The sequence below is a fragment of the Carlito syrichta genome, unplaced genomic scaffold, assembly GCF_000164805.1.
Source record: "Carlito syrichta isolate Samal-C Ts95f unplaced genomic scaffold, Tarsius_syrichta-2.0.1 Scaffold89767, whole genome shotgun sequence".
NCBI classification, from domain to species: domain Eukaryota; kingdom Metazoa; phylum Chordata; class Mammalia; order Primates; family Tarsiidae; genus Carlito; species Carlito syrichta.
Genome location: NW_007033863.1, coordinates 230,512 through 250,054, shown reverse-complemented (window position 1 = coordinate 250,054; position 19,543 = coordinate 230,512). Strand labels below are relative to the sequence as shown.

At 44.5% G+C, this 19,543-nt stretch overlaps 1 protein-coding gene across 2 annotated transcripts in view; it reads left to right on the top strand.

Annotated features, from left to right (window-relative positions):
* Positions 1 to 19,543, top strand: part of AKAP8L (A-kinase anchoring protein 8 like) — a 36,414-nt gene that overhangs the window by 13,894 nt on the left and 2,977 nt on the right. For both annotated transcript variants that reach the window (XM_008058411.1, XM_021712448.1), the window contains exons 6-12: positions 7 to 103; positions 181 to 251; positions 571 to 634; positions 1,504 to 1,612; positions 3,064 to 3,205; positions 3,601 to 3,706; positions 3,944 to 4,074. In XM_008058411.1, coding sequence (XP_008056602.1) covers positions 7 to 103; positions 181 to 251; positions 571 to 634; positions 1,504 to 1,612; positions 3,064 to 3,205; positions 3,601 to 3,706; positions 3,944 to 4,074 — 720 coding nt within the window. The remainder of the gene's footprint in view (positions 1 to 6; positions 104 to 180; positions 252 to 570; positions 635 to 1,503; positions 1,613 to 3,063; positions 3,206 to 3,600; positions 3,707 to 3,943; positions 4,075 to 19,543) is intronic.

The following is a 19,543-nucleotide window of genomic DNA, read 5'->3' as shown; positions in this document are numbered from 1 at the left end:
ACCCAGACCAAGAAGAAGAAGAGAAAGCAGGGTGGCAGTCCTGATGAGCCAGACAGCAAAGCCACCCGAACGGACTGCTCAGACAACAGCGATTCAGACAACGGTGAGCCTGGTGGCACTGGGCCACTATCCCCTGCCCCGCTGGACTCCTGACTGAGCTTACCTCCTCTCCCCTTGCAGATGAGGGCACTGAGGGGGAAGCCACAGAGGGCCCTGAAGGCAATGAGGCTGTGGAGAAGGGCTCCAGAGCGGTAAGTGGCCCTGGTCTGCAGGTGGGGCCTGTGAAGTCCACACTGGACTGAAGAGCAATGCTCTCCGCTGGGCCGTGGGCAGTGCTGGGTCAGCTGTGTGTGCTCAGGTGATCAGCATGAGGAGGCAGTGTGGTCTGGCAGAAAGTGCAGGCTGCCTAGCCAGAGGCACAGTTTCCTTGTCAGAAAATGGGAGAGGGAGTCCTCTGTGTGCCAGGTGGTGGGAGGATGTTAGACTCCTGGCACAGAACTGCCTTGTTGTTTAGAACCATTATAAATAACTGCACACATTTTAAAGTTGGATTTTGAAATTATGTGTTAGGAAGGAGAGGACGAGGAGGGAAAAGAGGATGGGCGAGAAGAAGGCAAAGAGGATCCAGAGAAGGGTGAGTCTTCTGGGTCGCCTGGAGCTGGGGTGACTCTTCAGGGGCTCATGGTGGGAGGCATCCAACTGAGAGGATGGGGTTGTGGCTGGCTTGGGATCCCCCTTGTGGGACTGGGAATGTGCTGGCAGAGTGTTCTTCCTCCTCTTCCTCTCCCTTCCCACTCTGCCCCTGTTCTTCCCAGGCAGAGGCTGAGGATGGTGGTGGCTCCTGCCCAGCACACTGGTACTGCCTTCAGGTGGGGGCAGCAACCAAAAGTGTGGGGAACCCCAGGCACACTCCCTGCCCTTGGCCCCTCAGTAACGTGCAGTTCCAAGTCCTCAGTGGCTGGTGTCCAAGCTGGGACTCTTGGTGCAGTTTTTACGGCTCTGGTTTGCGTGTCCTCTCCCTTAGCGCCTCTCCAGCCCCTGTTGGGAGTCCGTGTCCCCCTACCTGAGTGATGAGCGCCAGCAGGTACCTAACAGCAAATCCAGCCTCAGCCCACTGTTGCCGCGGTGCCTGGTGGGGGGTGGGCAGGGCCATGTGAGCGGCCTCCCTGCATCCCACCACCCACCCCCTCTGAACACATGCTAGTGTTCTCACCGAAACAGCCTCTCTTTGCTTTCCAGCCTCCTCCTAGCCCCCTTTGCCGAGAGCATGGTTGTCTTGGAGAGTGGAGGGGTCAGCATATGGCCCCCTGCTCCTTGGGGCCTAGGCCAAATCCACACCCTGCCTAGCCCAGGGTACTCAGCCCTGCTCATGGCCAGAGGCCTTGCTTGGACAGCTGCTCGCAGATGGACCCTCGAGTGGACAGCGGGTGATTCAGTCAGAGGCCACAGAGCCTGCCTTATTCTAGCAGAACCAAGCTAGTGACTGCCTATCTGTTCCCACAGGGGCCCTGACCACCCAGGATGAGAATGGCCAGACCAAGCGCAAATTGCAGTCAGGCAAGAAAAGTCTGGACAAGCAGAAAAAGCGGCAACGAGACCGCATGGTGGAAAGGTAACCAGCTTCCCTCCACCTCTATGCCTCTGCCTCACTTTGGGGCTACCACCAGGAGAGCAGGGCCATAGCTCTGCCATATCGCCGCCCTCTGGCCTCCCTTGGGAGCCACCACCTGCACAGCAGTGCATGGACCCTGCTTCCTGCCAGGCCCAGCTCCCAAGGCCTGATTCATCCCTTGTCCCTCTGCGGCCGCCTGGCGACCTCTGGCATCTGTGGCTTGAGACCCGACACTGCTCGGCACCGTTGCTCAGAAGCTCTGGCACTAAGTCACTTGGCACACGTGTCCTGAGGTGCACTGGGGGCCTGATGCCCCTGAGGGAGGGGGCCAGCTCATCAGAGACTCAAGGTCCAAGGCGCTTGTGCCGCCCCAGCTAGCTGCCAAGAGGCCGCCGCCGTGCCCAGGAGAGATGACAGCACCTGTGGGCTGTGGCAGCCTTGGGCCTGCCCTCTGCCCTGCCCTCCGGCCTTGTCAGGCCGGGTCTGTCTGCGGCTGAGCCCTTCACGCCCCTTGGTCGGGTCTGTCTGCCCTCAGGGCTCCCGCACTGGCGCTTGCCTCCTCCTCCTCCGCCTCAGACTCTTGCTCTTGCTGGACCTTCCTCAGCCTCGCCGGCGCCCGGCCCCCTGGGCTCTCCAGACAAAGCTGACCCCGTGGCCCAGATAAGGACGTCCGGCAGAGGTAGGGACCCGCCCCGAGGCCTCGGTGGCGGCTGGCCTCCTCCGCCCCCTGCCACGGCAGCCTGCTCCGGCCCAGGCCCCAGACCCCGGGCTTCTGCTGTGGACACCAGACCCAGACAGAGCACCTCACCCAGGTGACTCCAGGCTGCCCTCTGGCAGGCCAGGCGGGCGCCCTCCTTCCAGCCCAGACTGGTCTCTTCTTGGAAGAGGAAGATGAGGCAGCAGGTACCCAGGCCTGCTTGCCTCCCATCCCTCCCGACACCACCCCCAAGCATTCTGAGCAGAGGATGGGCTGGGCCTTTGAGTCCCCCAGATCCCAGAAGGAAGATGCAGCACCTTTTCGGGCCCTGCCTTGGGACTGCCTACTCCGCTCTGCACCTCGGGGCCACCTGGCTCATGCCAGGACATCCTTCCTTCCTGTCCCCAGCTGGGCCAAGTATACAAGCTCCTGCCCAGCCTTGGTAGAGGCCCTTCGGCAACCTTCCAGCGACTCCTTGCCTGTTGCAGCAGCTGCTGCCTCAGGCTTCAGCCTCCTGCCTGTGGGAAGGAAGAGCTCCTCCCCTGACCCCTCTGTTGCAGTAACTGCAGCGTGCAGACTTTCTGTCCCTTTCTATTCCCGACCCCACTGATCCCCAGCATGTCCCTCTGCTGGGACTGCATCACAGGCCAATGAGCAAGGCCTGTTTCAAGGCTTGTGTCTAGGTTGGGTGAGGCAGCAGCACTGTTCCCGGGAACCTTCCCAGTGTCAGCCCCTTGTTTCCTTCTTGTGATAGGATCCAGTTTGTGTGTTCTCTCTGCAAATACCGGACCTTCTATGAGGATGAGATGGTCAGCCATCTTGACAGCAAGTTCCACAAGGAACACTTTAAGTATGTAGGCACCAAGCTCCCTAAGCAGACAGCCGACTTTTTGCAGGTGAGCCTTGAATCAGCACAGCTGCTATTAATTTCTTGGGCCTGGCCAGGCATGGTGGCTCACGCCTATAATCCCAACACTTTGGGAGACCGAGGTGAGAGGACTGCCTGAGCCTATGGGTTTGAGACCAGCCTGGGCAACTTGGCGGGACCTCATCTCCACAATAAACCAAAAAATTAGCTGGGCGTGTTGGCGTGTGCCTGTAGTTCCAGCTACTTGGAAGGCTGAGGCGGAAGGATCACCTGAGCCCAGCAGGTTGAGGCTGCGGTGACCGGGAGCGTGCCACTGCCCTCCAGCCTGGGTGACAGAGTGAGACTCCAACTCAAAAAAAAAAAAAAAATTCATCAGGCCCGTCAGGACATAGGTCAGCCCACATGAACCCTAATATCCTGCAGGAGTATGTCACCAACAAGACCAAGAAGACAGAGGAGCTCCGAAAAACTGTGGAGGACCTTGATGGTCTGATCCAACAGATCTACAGAGACCAGGACTTGACCCAAGGTGAGGAGGTTCCATTCCTGTCCGACCAGGTACCCCTCTGAATCAGAGGAGTTTGCCCTCCTATGATTCTCACTATAGGCTCAAGTATCCCTCTATTCTCCCAGGGAGCGTCTGGGAGAATAGCTCTAGGCCCACGTGGAAGTGGTAGGGCCAGTTGAGGAGCTGGTCTGGTTTTTCCCCTAACATTTGGGTCTGTCTTAGGGACCAGTGTTGTCTCCCTGTGTCTCCCCCCTACAGAAATTGCCATGGAGCATTTTGTGAAGAAGGTGGAGGCAGCCCACTGTGCAGCCTGTGACCTCTTCATTCCCATGCAGTTTGGGATCATCCAGAAGCACCTCAAGACCATGGATCACAACCGCAACCGCAGGGTGAGTCGCCACAAAGCCCTCCCTCTATCCTGTGAGTAGTCTGAGTGCGGCTTCTGAGGAGGCCTTTCAGAGTTCCTTAGTGGTTATAACCTCTGCCTGCCCTTGAGGAACTACAGCGGAGGTGGGAGCAGCTAGACAGGAATATTCTTAGCTCAGTGCAGTCAGAGAAATACAGAAAGAGGGTAGGAGATGGGGCCTCCGCCTGGAAAAAGGGGATGTACTCTGTGGGATGGCGGGACCTCCATGTGCACAGGAGCCAACGGCCAGATTAAGTTCAGAAACCAAATGGAGCAGTGTGCAGTGCAAGTGTTGCTGGAGGAGGAGGTTGGCCTTTAGTCATGAGGGCTGCACTGAGGGACCTGGACCAGCTCCTGTAGGCAGCAAAGCTTTCAAGTGAGGACTTAGCAGGATTAGGGTTGGTGTTGAACTTGAGACTTTAGGGACCTGTGTGGAGAGGTGGGCCCCAAGGAGAAACTGCTACCCTGTCGAGATGAGAGGAAAGCCTCCACCTTGGGAGTGAAGAGAAGAATGGTTTAAGGAAGGGCTTGTGGGAGTGACCAGGAGCTGAGGTGACTCAGGTTTCTGACTTGGGGAACTGTGCAGACAGTGGTACTGCTAAAATTGTCAAGGGAGGGGGTATACGGTATAGAGAAAAAAGGAAGAAAACAAGAAAATTCTGTCTCATATCTCCGTGACTCCCAGTGCCTAGCCCAGAAGCCAGAGCAGGTGTTCTTTGGCTGAACGGGTAGCATGCTGGATTGGAGGTGGCTGTCAGAGCTCAGATGAGGATGGAGGGGCTGTTCAGAAGGGAGGGAGCTCAGAGGCCCAGGGCCAGGTCTGGACCTAAGAGAGGCTTGCTGTCCTCATCCTGGAGGAGGCTAGTGGGGTTCATGAACAGATGATAGCACCCCAGCTGAGCATGGAAAACAGCATTTCTCACCCTTTCGCTATGCTCATCACAACTCTCTGGTCTTTCTCAGCACAGTGATTCTCAATGGTGAAACAGAGTTGGGAGGGGTCTGGCTTGGGTGGTTGCAGACCCTCAGGATTGGGAAATGCTAAGTGGTCTAGAAAGATAAAGTATCCATTGGTTTTATCAACAGAAATGTTAGGGATTTTGCCAAGAACAGGTAGGGGTAGGGAAAGAGAAGATTGCAGAGGCTAGAGGGAGAGTACATGGCATGAATAAAACTTTTGGAAAATCCATGGGAAATGAATGGTAGCAAAACATAAACTCAAAATTGATCCTAAAAGTCGTTAAAAAAAAAAAAAAGAGCCCAGGCACAGTGACTCACGACTGTAATCCTAGCACTTTGGGAGCTGAGGCAGGAGAATTGGTTGAGGCCAGGAGTTCAAGATCAACCCTGGCAGCAGGGCAAGAACCTGTCTCTACAAAAAAAATTTTAAAAATTAGTCAGGTGTAATGGCGTGCACCTGTAGTTCAGCTACTTAGGAGGCTGAGGCAGAAGGGTTGCTTGAGCCCAGGAGGTCAAGGTTCCAATGAGCTATGATTGCACTGCAACACTCCAGCCTGGGTGACAGAGTGAGGCCCTGTCTCTTTAAAAAAAAGAATGAATGAAAAGAAAAAGCCATAACAACTAGTAAACATACAGGGGTTTGGAAGAATGAAGAGTGGTAAAAGAGACTTAAAAGCCACCGGAAGTAGTTGGCTTATAGAGATAACTTGAATACAATTTAAATTCTGTATTTTTAAAAATTCTAGATTGTGAGAATGAATGGAAAGTTTCTAATTATTATTTTTGGTAACAGCTTTATTCACATAAAGCACAATTCACTCATTGAAGGGGTACAAGTCAATAGTTTTTAGTATAGTCATAGGATTCTGCAGTCAGTTATAGAACATTTTCATCATCTCAAAAAGAAAATCCATATGCTTTAGCTACCATCTCCCATCCTCCTCCAGCCTTAGACAGCTAATCTCTCTGTCTCATATATTTGCTTATTCTTGGACATTGCATATAAATGGAATCATAATATGTGGTCTTCTGTGATTGGCTTCTTTCACTGAGCATGATGTTTTCAAGGTTCGTCCACATTGTAGCATGTGTCAGAACTTGATTCCTTAGTATGGCCTAATATTCCATTATACAGATAAACCACATTTTGTTTATCCCTTTGTCTGTTTTGGGCATTTGGGTTGTTTCCACCTTTAGTTACTACGAATAATACTTTAGAAACATTTATGTGTGTAAGTTTTTGTGTGGACATGTTTTCATTTCTCATGTAACTAGAAGTGAAATGTCTGGATCAAATAATAACTCAAATTTTCTGGGGAGTTGCCAGACTTTTTTTTCTTTTTTTTTTGAGTTGGAGTCTCACTCTGTCAACCAGGCTGGAGTGCAGTGACATGCTCATGGTCACTTCAGCCTCGACCCTCTGGGCTCCGGCGATCCTTCCGCCTCAGCCTTCCAAGTAGCTGGAATTACAGGTGCACGCTACCACGCCCAGCTAATTTTTTTAATTTTATTGTAGAGATGAGGTCTCGCCAAGTTGCCTGGGCGGGTCTTGAACCCGCGGGCTCAGGCAATCCACTCACCTTAGCCTCCCAAAGGCGCGGGATTACAGGCTGAGCCACCGAGCTCAGCAGTTTTTTGATTTTTATTGTAGAGATGAGGTCTCGCCAAGTTGCCCAGGCAGGTCTTGAACCCGCAGGCTCAGGCAATTCACTCACCTTGGCCTCCCAAGGCGCGGGATTACAGGCTGAGCCACCGAGCCCGGCCTGGACTCTTAATTCTATTCCATTGTTCTATATACCTGTCTGTATGCCAGTTGGTACTATAGCTTCGTAGTAAGATTTGAAATCAGGAAGTATAAGTCCTTCAACTTTGTTCCTCTTTATCAAGATTGTTTTGGTTATTCTGTGTTACTTGAGTTTACGTATGGATTTTAGACTCAAGTTGTCAATTTCTTCAAAGAAGCCAGCTGGCATTCTGATTTGATTGTGTTCAATTTCTAGATTAGTTTGATGAGTATTGCCATCTTACAATATTAAGTGTTCCATTCCCTGAATGTGGAATGTCTTTCCATTTATTGAAGTCTTTAATTTTTTGCAAATGTTTTGTAGTTTTCAGAGTATAAGTTTTGTACTTTTTTGTTTTTAAATTTATTTCTAATTATTTTATTCTTTTTACTACTATTATTTATTTATTTATTTATTTTGAGTTGGAATCTCACTCTGTCGCCCAGACTGGAGTGCAGTGGCCGCTCCTGGCCACCGCAGCCTCGACCTGCTGAGCTCCGGTGATCCTTCTGCCTCAGCCTTCCAAGAAGCCGGAATTACAGGAATGCGCTACCATGTCCAGCTGATTTTTTGATTTATTATAGAGATGAGGTCTCGCTGCCCAGGCAGATCTCGAACCCGTGTGCTCAGGCAATCCACTCACCTCAGCCTCCCAAAGGTGCGGGATTGCAGGCTGAGCCACCGAGCCTGGCTTTTACTACTGTTATTAATGGAATTTTTCTTAATGACATTTTTGGATTGTTCCTTGTGTGTGTATATAAATATTATTGCTTTTTATACGTTGATATTGTATCCTACAGCCTTCCTGAACACTCACTTTTAATATTTTAACTAATGTTTATTTTAGTTTTTCAGTGGATTTTTATTTTTAATTTTTATTGTTTTTGAGACAGTGTCTCACTCTGTCACCCAGACTGGAGTGCAATGGCACAATCATAACTGACTACAGCCCCCAAACTCCTGGGCTCAGGCTGTCTTTCTGCCTCAGCTTCTCAAGTAACTGGAACTACAGGCACACGCCACCACACTCAGCTAGATTTTTAATTTTTGTGGAGATGGGGAGGTCTCACTTTGTTGCCCAGGCTGGTCTCAAACTCCTGGCTTCAAGTGAGTCTCCACCTCTGCTTTCCAGATTGCTGGAATTACAGGTGTGAGCCCACCATACCAGGCCTAGAATTCTAAAACTCTCTAGTACAAGATCAGTGATCTCAAATAAAGTTAGTTTTATTTCATCTCTTCCAAACTGGATGCCTTCTGTTTCTAATTGCCTTGGATAGCCCCTCCAGTACAATATTGAATAGAAGTGATAAGAGTGGATGTTCTTGTCTGATTCTGATTATATGGGAAAGCACTGGTTTTTCACCATTAAGTATGATGTTAGCTGAGAGTTTTTCTTTTAGTTTTTGAGTTGGAGTTTCACTCTGTTGCCCAGGCTGGAGTGCAGTGGCACGCTCACAACCACTGCAGCCTCGACCCGCTGGGCTCAGGTAATCTTTCCACCTGCCTTCCAGGTAGCTGGAACTACAGTTGTGTGGCACCACACCAGGCTAATCTTTTGATTTATTGCAGAGACGAGGTCTCACCTAGTTGCCCACACTGGTCTTGAACCCTTGGGCTCAGGCTGTCTTCTCACCTCTGCCTCACAAAGTGCTGGGATTACAGGTGTGAGCCCAGTGCGCCCAGCCAGCTATGAGTTTTTCATAGGTGTCCTTGACTAAGTTGAGGAACTTCCCTTCTATTCCTATTTTGTTGGATGTTTTAATCTTAAAATTTGGATTTTGTCAAATGTTTTCTCTGTATCTATTAAGATGATCATGTGATTTTTGTTGTTTATGTTTGTTGCATGATATATAACATTAATTTTTGGATATCAAATCGCGCATTCCTGGAATATATCTTGCTTGATCATAGTGGCTAATTATTTTTACATGTTGCAGTTGGTTTTGCTAGTATTTTGTTGAAAAGTTTTGCATCTGTATTTATAGTTTTAGTATGTATTGGTCTGCAGTTTTTTGGTCATACCTTTGTCTGGTTTTGGTAGTGGGGTAATAATAACCTAATCAATGAGTTGGGAAGATTTTTCCTTCACTCCTGGCTTTTTTTTTGTCACTGAGTTGGAGTCTCACTCTGTTACCCAGGCTGGAGTGCAGTGACACACTCATGGCCATTGCAGCCTTGACCTGCTGGACTCATGATCCTTCCGTCTCTGCCTCCCAAGTAGCTGGAACTACAGGCATGTGCCACCACTCCTGGCTAATTTTTCTTGATTTATTGTAGAGACGAGGTCTCACCAAGTTGCGCAGGCTGGTCTTAAACCCAAAGAAGCTTTTTAAAAAATTTCTAATTTATTTCTATTTGTTGTAGGATATATTTAGATTTTCTTTTTCTTTATGAGTCAGTTTTAGTAGTTTGTGTCTTTCTAGAAATTTGCCCATTTTATCTGTATTACCTCATTCATTGGCGTACAGTTGGTTTTTGTTGTTGCTTTTGAGTCAGGGTCTCACTCAGTCACTGAGGCTGGAGGGTGGCACAGTCACAGCTTACCGCAACCTCAAATTCTTGGGCTCAACTGATCTTCCCACTTCAGCCTCCCAAGTAACTTGGACTACAGGCGTGCGCCATCACACCTGGCTAAAATACATATATTTTTTTATGGAGACAAGGTCTTGTTGTGTTGCCCAGGTTGGTCTCAAATTTTTTAACTCAAGTAATCCTCCTATCTTGGCCTTCCAAAGAGCTGGGATTGCAGGCATGACCCACTGTGCCTGGCCAGCATACAGTTGTTTATTGTATTGCTTTACAGTCCCTTTTATTTCTGTAAGGTCAGTAGTGATGTCCCCTGTTTCATATCTGACTCTACTAATTTTCATATCTGAATCTTGTTTTTGGTATGTCTTTAGGGGGTACAAATGATTTTTGGTTACATGGGTGCATTGTATAGTGGCAAAGAAGTCTGGGCATTAAGTGTACCCTCCACCCTCAACTGTGACATAGGTTACCCAATAGTGATTTTTCATCCCTACCCACCCTCCCTCTTCTGAGTCTTCACTGTCCATTATGCCATTCTTTATGCCTTTATCGTTCCTTAGTTTAGTTCCCACTTAGAAGTGAGAACATGCAGCATTTGCTATTTTGTTCCTGTGTTACTTCACTTAGGATGATGGTCTCCAGTTCTAACCAGATTGTCACAAAAGACATTATTTCATTCATTTTCATGGCTAAATTATATTTCATGGTATATGTACACCACGTTTTCATTACCCACTGTTCAGCTGATGGGCATTTAGATTGATTCCACATTATTTGCAATTGTGAATTGTGCTGTGATGAACATACAAGTGCAAGTGTCTTTTTGTAGAACGACGTCTGTTCCTTTGGATAGATACCAAGTTGTTGGGATTGCTGGATCCAATAGTAGATCTCTTTTTGGTTCTTTGAGAAATCTCCATACTGACAACCATAGAGGTTGACTAGTTTACACTACCACCAACAGTGTATAAGTGTTCCCTTTTAATTGCATCCATGCCAAAATCTATTGGCTATTTTACTTTTTAATAATAGCCATTCTGACTGATGTAAGGTGTTATCTCACTGTGGTTTTATTTATTTTCTTATGCTTTTTTTAAGTTTTAATTTTTTATTTTAAAGATGTGGGCTACAAATCAGGGTTAGGTATACAAATGTTCATTATGCAGGTATCCTTGTTGATGAGGCGTGGCCCCCTTCTTCCCTGGCAGTTTTCCACTACTGCCAATCCTTTTCTTACAGTCTTATGATAATTGTTCAAATTCCATTTAAGAGTGAGATCATGTGAATACTCAGTTTTTTGTTTCTGTGATAGATCACTTGGTATTATAGACTCTAAGTCCATCCAAGTTGCTGTGAAGTTCATAATTTTGTCCTTTATTGCAGCATAATATTCCATCATGTATATGTACCACATTTTTAAAATCCAGTCCTCTTTCAGTGGACAACACGATTGTTTCCATGTTTTTGCTATTGTGAGTAGTGCTGCAATAAACATACATGTGCAGGTATCTTTTTCATAGAGTGATTTGGGTTCCTCCAGGTATATTCCCAGTAGGATTGTGGGGTTATAGAAGGTAGATTTTTAGATCTTTTAGGAATCGCCAAACTTTTCCACAGAGGTTGTATCCCATCAACAATGTAGAAGTGTTCCCTTTTCCCCCGCATCCCCTCCAGCATCTATTGTTTCTTGAGTTACTGATGATGGCCGTCCTGACTGGAGTTAGGTGGTATCTCATATAGTTTTAATTTGCATTTCTTTGATGACTAGTGAGGCTGAGCATTTTCTCATGTATCTGTTGGCTGCTTGTATGTCTTCTTTTGAGAAGTGTCTGTTTATGTGTTTTGCCCACCTTGTAATGGAGCTGTTTGTTTTTTTCTTTTTGGCATGTTTGAGTTCCGTGTTGATCCTAGATGTTAGACCTTTGTCAGACATACAGTTGGCAAATATTTTTTCCCAGTCTGTGGGCTCTCTCCCTGCTCTCTTGATGGTTTCTTTGGCTTTGGAGAAACTTTTCAGTTTGATGAGGTCTCACTTGTCTATCTTATCTCTTATGGCATGGTCACTTGGGGTTTTAATCAGGAATTGGTTGCCAGTTCTAATTTCCGTAAGGGTGTGTCCTGCATTTTCTAAGGTTTTTATAGTTTGAGGTTTTACAGTTAGAGCTTTAATCCATTTAGAGTTGATTTTTGTGTATGGTGATAGGTAGGGGTTCTGTTTTACTCTTCCCCATGTGGTTGGCCATTTACTGGATAGGTTCTCCTCTCCCCAGTGGTTGGTGGTAGAGGCTTTGTCGAAGATGAGTTGGCTGAGAAATTGATGTTTTGCTTCTGGAATCTGTCCTGTTTCATTTGTCTATAAGCCTGTTCTTGTTTCAGTACCAGGCACCAGGCTTTTTTGATTATTGTAGCTTTATTTTATTTTATTTTATTTTATTTTTTTGAGTTGGAGTCTCACTCTGTCACCCAGACTGGAGTGCAATGGCCGCTCCCAGCCACCGCACCCTCGACCTGCTGGCCTCTGGCGATCCTTCCGCCTCAGCCTTCCAAGTAGCTTGAACTACAGACGTGCGCTACCACGCCTGGCTAATTTTTGATTTGTTGTAGAGATGAGATCTTGTCAAGTTGCCCAGGCGGGTCTCAGGCAATCCACTCACCTCGGCCTCCCCAAGTGCTGGGATTACAGGCTGAGCCACCGAGCCCAGCCTATTGTAGCTTTATAATAAAAATTAAATCTGGGAGTGTGATACTTCCGGCTTTTTTTTTTTTCTGATTGTTTTGACTATTCGTGGTTGTTTATGTTTCCATATGAATTCCTGTATTGTCCATCCAACCCAAGGCAATCTACAGATTTAACGCAATACCAAATCTGTAGATTGCCTTGGGTAGGATGGACATCTTAACAATGTTGATACTTCTAATTCATGAGCATGGAATATTTTTCCATTTGTTTGTGTGATCTTTTATTTCTTTGAGCAGTGTTTTGTAGTTTTCATTGTAAAGGTCTTTCACGTCTCTGATTAGGAAAATGCCAAGGTATTTCTTTTTTTTTTTTTTTTTTGTGGCTACTGTGAATAGGATTGTGCTTTTTATTTGGGTTTCTGTTTGTTTATTGTTGGTGTATAGAAATGTGACTGTCTTTTGCACATTGATATTATACCCTGAGATTTTGCCAAAGTCCTTTATCAGTGCAAGGAGGTTTTTGACAGATTCTCTTGGGTTTTTGAAGTATAGAATCATGTCATCTTCAAAGAGGGATAGCTTAAGTTTCTCTTTTTCTATTTGGATACCCCTTATCTCCTTCTCTTGTTGGATTGCCCTAGCTAGACTTTCAAAACTATGTTGAAAAGGAGGGGTGAGAGTGGGTATCCTTGTCTTGTTCCGGTTTTCAAGGGAAATGGTTCCAATTTCTGTCTCTTTAGCAGTATGCTGGCTGTGGGTTTCTGTGGGTTTCTCGTAGATGGCTCTTACTATTTTGAGGTATGTTCCACCTATGCCTAGATGTTCAAGGGTTTTTATCAAGAAGGGTGCTGAATTTTATCAAAAGCTTTTTCTGCATCTAATGATAATAGTCATGTGGTTTTTGTTTTTACATCTGTTGATATATTTAATTATGTTTATGGTCTTATGAACACTGAACCAGCCCTGCATCCCGGGGATGAAGCCTACTTGATTGTTGTGGATAATTTTTGAGATGTGTTGTTGGATCTGGTTTGCCAGGATCTTGTTGAGAATTTTAGCATTTATGTTCATCAAGGATATTAGTCTATCGTTCTCTTTCTTTGTTGGATCTTTACCTGGTTTGGATATCAATGTGATGTTGGCTTTATAAAATGATTTCAGGAGAGTTCCATCTTTCTCAATAGCCTGGAATACTTTCCATAGGATTGGTATCAGTTTCTCCTTGTATGTTTTGTAGAATTCTGCCATCAGGTCCAGGGCTTTTTTAAAGGTAGTTTTCTTATGACGTAGTCCATTTTCTGGACTCACTATGGTTTCTATTTGCATTTCCCTGATAATTAGTAATATTGAGCATTTTTCATGTGTTAATTGGCCGTGTGTGTGTGTGTGTGTGTGTGTGTGTGTGTGTGTGTATTTTGGGGGGAAGGGGGATCACTCTCACTCAGGCTGGAGTGCAGTGGCATGATCATGGCTTACCATAACCTCGACCTCCTGGATTCAGGCAATCCTTCCACTTTGGTCTCCCAACGTGCTGGGATTAACTGGCATGAGCCACTGCACCCAGCCTGTATCTTCTTTGTTTCTTCCTTTCTTTTTCTTCCTTCCTTCCTTCCTTCATTCTTTCATTCATTTATTTTTTGAGTTGGAATCTCACTCTGTTGCCTAGACTGGAGTACAGTGGCATGCTCACAGCCACCACAGCCTCAACCTGCTGGGCTCAGGTGATCCTTCCACCTCTGCCTTCCAAGTAGCTAGAACCACATATGCCACCATGCCTAGATGATTTTTGATTAATTGTAGAGACGAGGTCTCGCCAAGTTGCCCAGGCTGGTCTCAATCCCCTGAGCTCAGACAGTTCTCTCACCTTCATCTCCACAAGTGCTGGGATTACAGGCGCGTGCCATCGTGCCCGGTGACAAGTCTGTATCTTCTTTGGAGAGATGTCTGTTCATGTGATTTGCCCATTTTTAATGGGGTTTTTTACTTTTTTCTTGCTGCTTTGAGTTCTTTGTAGATACTGGGTATTGTCCGTGTCAGGTGTATAGTTTGCAAATATCTTCTCCCATTTTGTAGGTTGCCTGTTTACTCTGTTAATTATTTCTTTTCCTATGAAGAAGCTTTTTAGTTTACTTAGGTCCCACTTACTGATTTTTGTTTTTGGGGTCTTAGCCATAAATTTTTTGTCTAAACCAATGTCCAGAAGAGTTTTTCCTAGGTTTTCTTCTAGGATATTTATGGTTTCATTTAAGTCTTTAATCTGTGTTGCATTAATTTTTGTAAATATTGAGAAATGGGGATGAAGCTTCATTTCTCTGCATGTAGCTATTCAGTTTTCCTGGCACCATTAGTTAAACAGGATGTGTTTTTCTCCAGTTTTTGCTTTTGTCTGCTTTGTTGAAGACTAGCTGGTTGTAGGTATTTCTGGATTCTGTTTTGTTCCATTGGTCATTGTGTCTGCTCTTGTACCAGTGCCATGCTGTTTTGTTTACTACAGCCTTGTAGTATAATTTGAAGTCAGGTAATGTGATGCCTCTAGTTTTGTTCTTTTGCTTAGGATTGCTTTGTCTATTCTGGCTCTTATTTGGTTCCATATGGATTTTAGGATTGTTTTTTCTAATTCTGTGAAAAATGATATTGGTAATTTGGTAGGGATTTGTTGAATATGTAAATTTGTGTAATATCGTCATTTTAACAATGCTGATTCTTCCAATCCATGAACATGGTTTGTTTGTCCATTTGCTTGTGTCTTCTACAAGTTCTTCCTCTTTTTTTTAATTGGTCAATCTTGCTAAAGGTGTGTCAACTTTTTTTTTTTTTTTTTTAGTTGGAGTCTCACTCTTGTCACCTAGGCTGAAGTGCAATGGTATGCTCACCACCACGGCAGCCTCAACTTGCTGGGCTCAGGTGATCCTTCTGCCTCAGTCTTCCAAGTAACTGGAACCACAGACGTACATCACCATGCCCAGCTAATTTTTGATTTATTGTAGAAACAAGGTCTGGCCAAGTTGCTCAGGCTGATCTCAAACCCCTGAGCTCAAGTAATCTTCTTGCCTCCACCTCCCAATTATGAGCCACTGTACCTGGCTAGGTGTGTCAACTCTTTTGATCTTTAAAAGAGCAAACATTTGGTTTAAATTTTTTCTTTAATGTCTTTTATTCTTTTAATTTCTGCTCTAAGTTTTATTATTTCCTTCTACTTGCTTTAGGTTTAGTCTGCTGTTCTTTTTTCTATTTTTCTAGTTTTTTTTTAAGGTGGAAGGTTAAATTATTGATTTGAGATCATCTTATTTATGTACTTATTTATTTTTAAAGATGAATGTCTTGCTATGTTGCTCAGGCTGGCCTCAGACTCCTGGGCTCAAGTGATTGTCCCTTTTCAGCCTCCAAAGTAGCTGGACTACAGCTGTGCATGTACTGCCACACCCGGCTGAACATTTTATCTGTGTTATCCCACGGTGTTCTGTCCTCTAATTTCTGATGTGAAGCCAGCTTTTAACTTTTTGGGGGGTTAACTTTGTAATGATGGTATGTTTTTGTGATGATTTGATCTTCTGCTTTCAAGGTTTTTTTTCCCTTTGTCTTTAACTTGGCATTTTTATTATATGTCTTTTCGTCTTTATGTGTTTATTCTACTTGCAGTTTCTTGAGCTTAATTTGATGTGTAGATTACAGTTTTTCATCAACTTGAGAAGCTTTTAACAATTATTTCTTCAATTTTGTTTTCCTGCTCCTTTCTCTCTTGTCTCCTATGCTTATTACCCAAGTGTTGGGTTACTTCATAGTGTGCCACAGTTGTCTGAGAAAGTATTCATTTTTCTTTGCTCTTTTTTCTCTTTGTTCTTTAGTTTGTAAAAATCCTTTGATCTGCAAGTTCACTAATTCTTCAGTTTGAGTCTATTATTGAGCTCACCTAATGAATTTCTCATTTCAGTTACTGTAATTTTTCAGCTCCAGTATTTAATATTTTAATTTTATTGTAATTTCTTTTAAAAAAAAATCTCCTTGCCTACACTTCCTGAAGTGCTGAGATTACAGGCGTGAGCCACTGCGCCCAGCTACAGGGATGGTTTTTGAGGTTATTCTTTGAGATTTATTCTGAACTCTGGAAGGGTTTAGCTTATATCACTATCAAATTTATCAGTCTCCTTTAAACCTTTTTTCTCCACACACTCTCTTGTTTTGAGAGAGTCCTTAATCTTGAACTTCCCCCACACTCTTGTAAATGAAATCATTTCCTTTGGGAAGAGATTTGAAACTCGCTATTTTAAGACCTCTCACCCTGGGCAAAGGCCTCTCACACTACTGCTTTAAATATGGGGAGAGGTACAGTGGGCCTGGCATGGGACCACTGCTTTATGAGCAAGCCAGGGCCAGAGCTATGTGGGCCCCAGAACAGTCAGCATGCTGTGCCTTCATTCCACACTTGATGGCTGGCTAAATGATAGGAACCTCTCAGTTGTGATTGCTCAGAATTTAGCAGTTAGCTGGGGGCAGAATGAACAGTGCTGATGACCTGCTCCTCCTGGGAAGATACCACAGCCCTCAAATGAGATGAGCTAGGTAGAGTGGGAGAGGCCTGTCCTTCTCGGCTATACCTTTTTGAATGATGTTTCTACCATACTGAGCATGGGGAGGCAGAGAAGCAACAGGTCAGATTTCTTTCTTTTTTTTTTTTGAGTTGGAGTCTCACTCTGTAGCCCAGACTGGAGTGCAGTGGCCGCACCCGGCCACCGCAACCTTGACCTGCTGGGCTCCGGCAGTCCTTCCGCCTCAGCTTTCCAAGCAGCTGGAACTACAGATGCGCGCTACCACGCTTGGCTAATTTTTTATTTATTGTAGAGATGAGGTCTCGACAAGTTGCCCAGGTGGGTCTCAAACCCATGGGCTCAGGCAATCCACTCACCTCATCCTCCCAAGGCACGGGATTACAGGCTGAGCCACATAGCCCGGCTCAGGTCAGATTTCAAACACTACAACGCTCATGCTTCTTAACTGGGTTTTAGTAACCTTTCCTTATTAAATGTTTCTTCGTTTGCTGTATGTCCTTAGGAATATTTCCAGAGACTTATTTTTATTTTGCATTTTTTGAATCGGGGTTTCACTCTTGCCCAGGCTGGAGTGCAGTGGGCCATAATCATGGCTCACTGTAGCCTCGACCTCCTGGGTTCAGGCAGTCCTTCCACCTCAGCCTTCCAAGCAGCTGGGGCTACAGGTGTACACTACCACACTTGGATAACTAAAAAAAAAAAAATTTTGTAGACACGAGGTCTTGCTAAGTTGCCCAGGCTGGTCTTGAATTCCTGGGCTCAAGCAGTCCTTCTGCCGTGGCCTCCCAAAGTGCTTGGATTACAAGTGTGAGCCACTGAGCCCCACCAGGAACATTTCCAAGACTTTAAGTGGTTATTTAAAAAATATTTTTCACCAATTTCACTAGGGAATGGGTCCTCAGACTGCCATGCTAGAAATCTGTCTTCTCACAGCCATAAAAAATACTCTTATGTGAAAGTGAAAAAAAATGTAGTTTTGTCATTGTTTAATCAGGAAAGTCAGATATGTACAATCTAATTATATGAAGACCACCTCAATTAAAAAAAAGAGAAGTCTATACTCTCTAATTTAGGAAGGTTTTGTATTCTTAATTTCAAAAATCTGGTAAAGATACTACCAAGGCGAAAAGGTAGAATAGTTTATTATGAAAGGTATAAGAATGGTTTTAAAAAGCTAGCAATTATTAATCTAGTAATGATTCCTAAGTAGGGTCTGTTTCTGGAATGCAAAGACAATTTAAGAAATCTGGCAACATTATCAGTGTAAAATGAAAACTCTTTATGTGCAAATAAAGTGATTATATTCTTAGAAAAGCTGAATGGTCCTAGCAAAATGTTATTAGCACTACTAGAATTTAGAAAGGGGATGTGATTCAAAATAACATACAAAAAGTAGTACATTTTCTTTATTCTAGTACATGCCAGTTAGAAATGTAAATAGGATTCTACAACAGTGCATGTAGATGAAAAAAAGAAATATTAATGGGAATAAATCTCACAGTAACCATACAATGTATGAAATAACTAAGAATATAGATTTATGAAGAAAGATATGGGATCCTTAAGAAGGACTACAAATACGCCAAGTATATGAAACAAGACCTGAATAAATGGAGGGACATACTGTGTTCTTAGGTGGGAGATTTAATAGCAAAACAAAAATGAGTTATTTCCCAAATTAATATAGACAGCACAATTCTAGTCAAAATTTAGGCAAAAGAGCAGGACTGGATGGAATAAAATGAAATTATTTTTGAAGTTTTATACTGTATAATTAACAGTAGCCAAGATTATAAAAAGGGCAGTAGTGAGTTCAGGGACTTGAGTTAGCAAATATTAAAACTTGTTACAAAGCTACTGCAATTAAACATGTAAAAAGTGATATTGGTACTGTGATAAAGCAGTGCAACTAGAATAAAGAGTATATAGCAAGACCAGGCATGGTGACTCAAGCCTGTAATCCCAGCACTTTGAGACCTGGGGCAAGAGGATTGCCTGAGCTTTGAGACCAGCCTGAGCAACATGGCAAGACCTTGTCTCTTCAATAAATCAAAAAGTTAGCTGGGCATGGTGACACATGTCTGTGCACTTGAAAGACTGAGGCGGAAGGATCACCTGAACCCAACAGGTCGAGGCTGCAGTGGTCGTGAGTGTGCCACTACACTCCAGCCTGGGTGACAGAGTAAGACTGACTCAAAAAAAAAAGTGTAGCAAAAGATCTCAGTATGTATTGCAACTCAGCAATTTGTTAAAGTTGGTACAGATCCCTTATCTGAAACCTTAGGGCCACAGAATTTTCTGAATTTATCTGGGGGTTTCAGAAAGACTACATGGTACAATCACTAACCTCTCCAGCAGGATCTGGGAAAGTGCTTTACAGTTGAATCATCAATAATTCTTCAGTTAACTTATATAATGGAGTAAAGGAAATGGCATAGAAACTTAATGTCCATGTTCTGCTACCAAATGAGTTTTTGGTGAAAATGTTTGTTCTCTAGAGCCTTCTGGATTTCACATTTATAGACAAGGAATTGTAGACCTCATGCTGGTTCAGTAGGGAAATAATGGCTTATCTTATAAATTTCTGGAAAGGAAAGTTGGATCTCCTACCTCCATACCATATATATGTATCATCTGAAAATGAGGTTGACCATCTCTCATGTACAATTCTGAAATCCAAACTAATCCAAAATCAGACTTTTTGAACAGACATGACAAATAAAAAGATCATCTGAAATGCTTTTTGGAGTATTTTAGATTTGGGGATTAGCAATGCTTAGCTGGGTAAGTATAATGCAAATATTCCAAAATCTGAAATTCAGAATATTTCCATTCCAGCCAGGCTCGGTGGCTCAGCCTGTAATCCCGTGCTCTGGGAGGCGGAGGTGAGTGAATTGCCTGAGCCCGCGGATTCGAGACCCGCCTGGGCAACTTGGCAAGACCTCATCTCTAC